Source organism: Rhodnius prolixus, unplaced genomic scaffold (genome assembly GCF_049639745.1).
Source record: "Rhodnius prolixus isolate KJV_2025 unplaced genomic scaffold, Rpr scaffold_1, whole genome shotgun sequence".
Classification (NCBI taxonomy): domain Eukaryota; kingdom Metazoa; phylum Arthropoda; class Insecta; order Hemiptera; family Reduviidae; genus Rhodnius; species Rhodnius prolixus.
The window spans coordinates 17,751,092-17,757,735 of NW_027411581.1; the positions used below are offsets into that span (position 1 = coordinate 17,751,092).

General features: G+C 33.9%; 2 protein-coding genes across 2 annotated transcripts; both read left to right on the plus strand.

Moving 5' to 3' along the window:
* The first annotated feature begins 544 nt into the window (after window positions 1–544).
* On the plus strand, window positions 545–3,346 carry LOC141456373 (uncharacterized). The gene is made up of 2 exons (XM_074132305.1): window positions 545–654; window positions 2,589–3,346. The coding sequence occupies exons 1-2, from the start codon at window positions 616–618 to the stop codon at window positions 3,297–3,299; spliced, it is 750 nt and encodes a 249-aa protein (XP_073988406.1). The 5' UTR covers window positions 545–615; the 3' UTR covers window positions 3,300–3,346.
* A 141-nt stretch (window positions 3,347–3,487) lies between these two features.
* Window positions 3,488–6,644, plus strand: LOC141456382 (uncharacterized). The gene is made up of 2 exons (XM_074132319.1): window positions 3,488–4,795; window positions 5,904–6,644. The coding sequence occupies exons 1-2, from the start codon at window positions 4,754–4,756 to the stop codon at window positions 6,600–6,602; spliced, it is 741 nt and encodes a 246-aa protein (XP_073988420.1). The 5' UTR covers window positions 3,488–4,753; the 3' UTR covers window positions 6,603–6,644.

The window sequence follows — 6,644 nt, forward strand, 5'->3', positions numbered from 1 at the left end:
TTTCAATGGCCTTAGCTTATTTTAAAAAAATACTAAAACAAAAACAGTAGAAGATGTAGAAGGAGAGACCATTGTCGCAGGTAAATTTATTCAGCAAAATACTTTCAGAGCTATTTACCAATTTGGACAGGATTTCAAAAAAAAATATGCAACTTTAGTAGTTTAATTTTAGTTATCCATGGTAAATTATATAACAATCGCTTTTATCTTTCAGCTCAAGTTGCACATTTTCAATTGGATAAGGCTCTAAATTTTTATAGATTCACGATAGCCCTGTATAATGTGAAGAGATAACTATACGTGTTATCCTTCAAAAAGACATATTTCTTAAACAAGGACGGTAATAACTGCATAGTTTTGCTAGGTTCTTCTAAATTTAATAATAAATTTTACATAATTAATAGAATATTTCCAATAGAGCAAGACACGCCTAATGTATGATTACACAATGTGTGGCACACAATCAATTGGGCGAATGTTATGGAAATAATGCGGGAGGAATGACCCGACTTTACCGTCAGAATTTTGATTTGTTTACCCTAAAAAATCATGATGTGCCCGCACCTAAAACTGTATATAACTGCTGTATGAACAGTTTTCAGAATACAGTACACCATGATTTCTAGTGCTCTTTGTTTGTTCACCGCCCTTCAGGTATTCTCTTTTTCTTTCTTTTTTAATGACTGAATACGGAGCTCTGGATTCCATTATTATTAATTACCTTAATTAATTTTCTCTTGGTTAAACATATTTAATCCTGAAACGATTCCCTGATAAATAAATTTATTTATTTGTTTTATGTAAATATTTATTCTGAACCAATAATCATACAAATTGTCCTCAAAGAATGATGTATAATTACAGACTATCCAATTTTTAGAAAGAGAAATTGCATTTCTTACACTATTTTGAAATCTTTCAAATAATCACTGACGTTTAAAAACATTAATTAATTAAGTTGGAATGTAATTTCTTTCCTTAAAGAAATTTAAAAGTGTAATAGCCTTCGCAGTTATATATGTGCCGTTTATTTTGAAAGTGGTTCAAGTCCATTCTTTGTTATTTCGAGATATTTAAGGTTTTGCGTTTCAATAAATTTAAAAATATTGGTAAATATTAATAGACATATTTTTTGTATTTTGTGGTGTTAGATAATGTAAGTTTTTAATCCAATAGTGTTTATAGTGCTGGCTAAGAAAAATAAAGATTTATTACAACTAAATGGACTTGCCTCACTTTCAAAATTAATGAATTATTGTAATCGTTGATTTAAATGGATAATATTTCAGTCGTATCAGTCTTTTTTTAACTATAACAACAAAATACTAATCAATAGTTCAACTATTCTTCTTTTTATTTTTTATTTTTTAATTATTTTGGTCCGAATTTTCTTCGTATTCAGATTCTGATTCCAAGATTCTTCTTTTATTACCGATTGTCATGGGTCTTATTTCTACAAACATAATAAAAATAATAAAATTACTAGCAAATGAGGATTTTATTGAAATGGCGTTATTACCCAGAAAAGTATTTTTATTTTATTTTTGTTACCTACCAAATTCACTTTCAGACGCATCAGAGTTATAATTTCCGTTTGTAATCGCTTTCAGCCATTTTTTCTTTTTATAAAATAAATCGCAATCCGTTATTAATTTTCAAATAATGAAACTTTTTTCGTACACCGAGCACAAAACAACACATCTTACTTGATAGCCGATAATATAAGTCGAATGTTATACAATTTACAGTTTTTCAGAGTGTTGCCAATAGAACTAAAATTTCTGGATGTTGGTGTTATTATCGAAACACAAAATTAAGATGTACTTTTTTTTTTTTTTTTTTTTTTTTTTTTTTTTTTTTTTTTTTTTTTTTTTTTCTGGCACATTGACTGCTGAGGTCATTAGCGCTCCTAATCATTTTTAGCTTCTTTCTTCTTACTCGCTTCGGCGGTACATATACTAAGATGTACTTATTGCTATTAAATAATAATGAATTTTAAAGGCGCTAATGGCCACAGACGTCGATGCGCCAGAAAAAAAAAAAAAAAAAAAAAAATTTATGAAAATATTGTACAATCACCGATTACCAATATCAAAGATAGATAGATAAGACATGATGTTAAACCATCACATTTGCTTCACCATACAGCAACAGGAGTTAAATTTTGCTGAACGGTTAAATAATTTCAACTTAAGATAGACTTGCACCATTTTCAATTTAAACATATTTACAATATTGTTAACATAAGAGCTAAAACTTCCATCTCCCAAATATTAGGATTCTGAATTGTTTACTGATAAAAAGATCATACTAAGTTTTATCTTTAATTACCATTACCTTCATTTTTTTGAAAAATGGACTTACCCCACTTTCAAAATAAACGGCTCATATTTACTTTAAGGAATAGTGTTTAATAAAATATAAAATATCAGCTGTCACACAGACTGGCACACATAAGCGTCATCATGTTTGAGGAATGTCTGTATCTATGGATGTTGGTCAAATGTTTACAAAATTTATGCGTAGAATTAAGAATTTATTTACTATATAATTTTTTAATTTGTATTTGTATTAATTTATATGTTTAGGTGGCTCTCTGCAGCCCTGTCTGCCCAAATGCTGGCTGTTTTCCAGGCTTTGCTGCTCCATTTTATGGTTCATACGGCGTAGGTCCATGCGGCTCACCTTGTGTTGGTCACCAAGTAGAACAACGTGTACGCCCCGTCGTCCAGGATTGCGTTCATCATGTACCTGTTGTTAGTAACACTGTCAGACATCAGGAACAACACTGCACCAAACCAGTACCCGTTGTTCATAACAGTGTAACTCATCAAGAAGAGAATTTGGTACACCATGTACCCGTCACCGAGAAATACTGTAGACCTGTTGTTGACTCCGATACTCACCATGTACCCGTTGTCAGACACCGTACCAGGACTGTTGTGGAGCCCTACACCACCCATGTACCAGTCACTCAGCATTACGCCAGGCCCGTAGAAGATTGTGTTACCCGCCATGTTCCTGTTTTTGAGAGACGTAGCAGACCAGTTTTCCATCAAAGTGTACACCATGTTCCTGTGACCGAAAGCAGATACACACCCGTTGTGGACACTCATGTATCCGCTGTACCAGTTAGGCAACGCTTCGTCAACAATGTAGTCGAAGAAAGAGTCACCCCTGTGTGCCAGGACTACTGCTCTGGCTCATACTATAATGGCCCCGGCTATTCTGCCCCTTTCTACGCCGACCCCTGCTCTGCCGCTCCATACTATCCTACCGCTGCGGCCGGATGCTGCTAATTTCTAATCTGTAACAAATTATTTAATACAATTCTTTTATTAAATAAGCATTTTTTTTTTTAAATAATTTCAATTCCCAATAAGTTCACGAAGAAAGATGTTGAGGAAACATAATTAGTAGTAAATAACCTGACAGCGTAAATTCTTTTAATCGGAGAGTCGTTCTCCCAGAGAGCTAAACTCATCTTGAAATCCTCTATTTCTTTTACACATCTTTCCTTCATCCAGATTAACTTTTTCTACAACACTTTGTAATCAGAGTGATGCAGAGGCAGAAATCCAATTTCCATGCAATCTCAATTGCATTCCTAGGATTACACCATGAGTCACTCACTACTCATTCATTCCGCTCAATCATAATCATTTAGAATATACCCATGTCCCGCCTATAACATATAGGGTGAAAGAAATCACCTTGCTCAAAAAATGGAAGTTTATTTCGCAATCATACCTCCGCCGAAAACCCAATATTACCTTTTCAATGTTTTAATCATCCTAAACTTGTCGCATCTTCACCAATCTACTCTCCTCCTGTCACAGTACTCCCCAAGACTTCAAACGTATTTACATTGTTGCTCATTATTCCGCAGCAGTTCTTAGGAAGTTGGCTTGTATATAAAATTTATAGTTCGCGAATTGAATGAAATCACAGTTATAAAAACTCTATTAATGATAAAACTAAAGAACAAGACAAAATAAAAAAAAACTCTTAGAAATAATTAGGCCAAAATCTGCTAAACACACCAATTAGCCTTGAAACTTGAAATACTTAGACCAATCTGAATAACAGGTTTGCTTTTCGCACTAAAATATTATAACCCTTCGTGCAAAAGGTAATACTTTCTGCTAAAAAGTAAAACCAAACTTCTTACAAGGCTTTCCTTCCGTGTTTTTCATTCCTTATCTCCTGTTAGCAAGCCCTCTCTTAAAACGAATTCTTTCGATTCGACTAAATAGATTACGGTCGCCCCGCTGCTATTTCTATAACTTACGAATTCATAATTACTCATCTTGGGAAGCTTTAATTAAAATGTTAGTTACAGTATTTTGATTTTTAAAAATAAAAATAATATTAGTAAACAAGCCTTACATAAGTAGGAGTTTGATGGACATTTAGACTGACTTTCCCATATATCCCACTTACATTAATAACTCTAAAAACACATTCGTAAACGTCCCAGAAAGGTATGAAATACCCGCATGTAAAATATAGTACCGTAATCTCATAAATTTCTTATTACGTAGATTTCCTTATGGTTGATAAAAATGCTTGTGCCTGCCGAATCGTTATTTTATTTTTATAACTTGTTGCAGAATTCTGCATTATCCATCACTTGAGCGGAAATACAGTCACTATCTCAAACGACGAGCTCTGATAAATAGATACGGACCTATTTAAGGTTTCACAGTTTTGTTACTTTAATCATATAGGTGTTTTATTGCAGTAGGACAAGATGTTGGGTGTTGCTATACTTCTGCTTGGAGTTTGCGCTAACGTGAGTTTTTCTGTAATTATTTGTAGATTCTTTCGCGAGAGATTAGTTTAAGTGGGTGGTTTTAATTTAAATAAATACAAATAAAATAAATTGGACACGTTGTAAAGATTCTGAATTAGTGCTTTCTTCGTTTAGCTCCAAATAAATATAAGTTTTTAGTACCTGTAATTCCAAATTACTGCTTACCTCTGTACGATCGCATGGTTATCTAGTATTTAAAAAATTGGAGATCAAAGAGCGATCTAAAAGTGAAAACTTGTATTTACCATTTCTAAATCAAATTGATTGCTTTCTTTAAAGTCTGTTTTTGAATTTTAAATGTAAACTGTTGACTAAATGTAAATAAATAATTAAAAGTATACATTACTTTATTTTATTCACTCATCATACTCTGACAAATTTTCGTATACATTGTTGAAATTCAATGTCCCAACCGATATTAAGTGTTGAAGTCTTATATAGTATACAAAGTCAGTTTGGAGGTCAGCCGAAAGATGTTCGCTGCATAAAATAAGCCCTAAAATCAATTTTCTGATCATCTTTTTAACTTTTCAGAATGTAAAGAATCAAACCTCCATTAAAGTAGCGAGGGGACAAATCTAAATAAAACTGTGGGCTTCTCCAGAAATAATAAAAAACTGAATGTGAAATAATTATTAAAACTTTGTTTCGAAAACGCGGCCAGTTTCTACACGGGATGTAAAGCTAAATTTGATTTTTCTTTTATTTGTATTTTCAATTGAAAATGTAATTTTTACAAATAGGAACGTTTTTGTTCAAATTTAGAAGACCGAAATTGTGTCTTTGTAGAATTAAATTTAAATAAGTAGCTAAGAACCGGAAATGCCGGATAGAATATACATTCTCATCAGCAAGCTTATCACAAGCTTATCAAAAACTTATCAATTAGTTAACTATGTAAACATATTTATTTTAAAAGGAATATTCGATTCAAATCTTAAAAAGCTAATGCGTCAATTAATTACTGTGGCAGTTAATTTTATGCAGGAAGTGTCAAAAACCTTTTTCAATCTTCTTGTAGTTATTAGAACTAATACTTTCTAATAGTAGTGGCTTCAATTATTTAATTATTTTGTTTGATTTCTAGGAAGGCTTTGGAAAAGCTTGCGGTGACTGCGGATGTGGCTGTGGATGCTGTTGCCAATGCCATCCTGTTTGTGGTACCGTTTGTGAACACTGTGTAAGACCAGTCCAATTTCAAAGCGTTGGCAGTGTACCCGTAGTTCGCAACTGTGTCCGATGTCAACAAGAATGCTGCACTCGCCATGTGCCCGTAGTCCAAAACCATGTAGGCCAACAATGCTGTGAAAGTGTACACTGTGTTCCCGTAGTTGAAAAACATTGCAAACCTGTTGTCGAAAGCAGAACCAAATGCGTACCCGTTGTGACACCAAGAATTCGTCAATGCGTAGAACACTGTGTACGCCACGTACCCGTTACTGAAAATTGCGTCAGACACGTGGAACAATGCTGTGTCAGACAAGTACCTGTTGTGCAAAGATGTTGCAGACCAGTCTGCTGTCAAACCTGCCATTGTGTTCCTGTTACTGAGAGGAGATGTCGTCCAGTTGTAGAATCTCACGTAGGCTGCTGTCCAGTAGTGCGTAACCACTGTGCCAATGTTGTAGAATCTCATTGCAGACCTTTCAAGGCCTGCGTCTGCCATTGTCAACCTTGCTGCTGTAATAACTGTGGCTGCGGTTGTGGCTGCGGTGGCTGTGGTTGTGGATGCGGTGGCTGCGGTGGCTGCGGTGGCTGTGGTGGATGCGGTTGCGGATGTTGCTAAATCCGTAATTCTTTCATTAATAAAACTAAATATTAAAAATAA

Coding starts and splice junctions, on each gene's coding strand:
- LOC141456373 (XM_074132305.1), top strand. CDS start 616: ATGATTTCTAGTGCTCTTTGTTTGTTCACCGCCCTTCAG. Junction 655..2,588: donor GTTTGTTCACCGCCCTTCAG/GTATTCTCTTTT, acceptor TTATATGTTTAG/GTGGCTCTCTGCAGCCCTGT.
- LOC141456382 (XM_074132319.1), top strand. CDS start 4,754: ATGTTGGGTGTTGCTATACTTCTGCTTGGAGTTTGCGCTAAC. Junction 4,796..5,903: donor TGCTTGGAGTTTGCGCTAAC/GTGAGTTTTTCT, acceptor TTTGATTTCTAG/GAAGGCTTTGGAAAAGCTTG.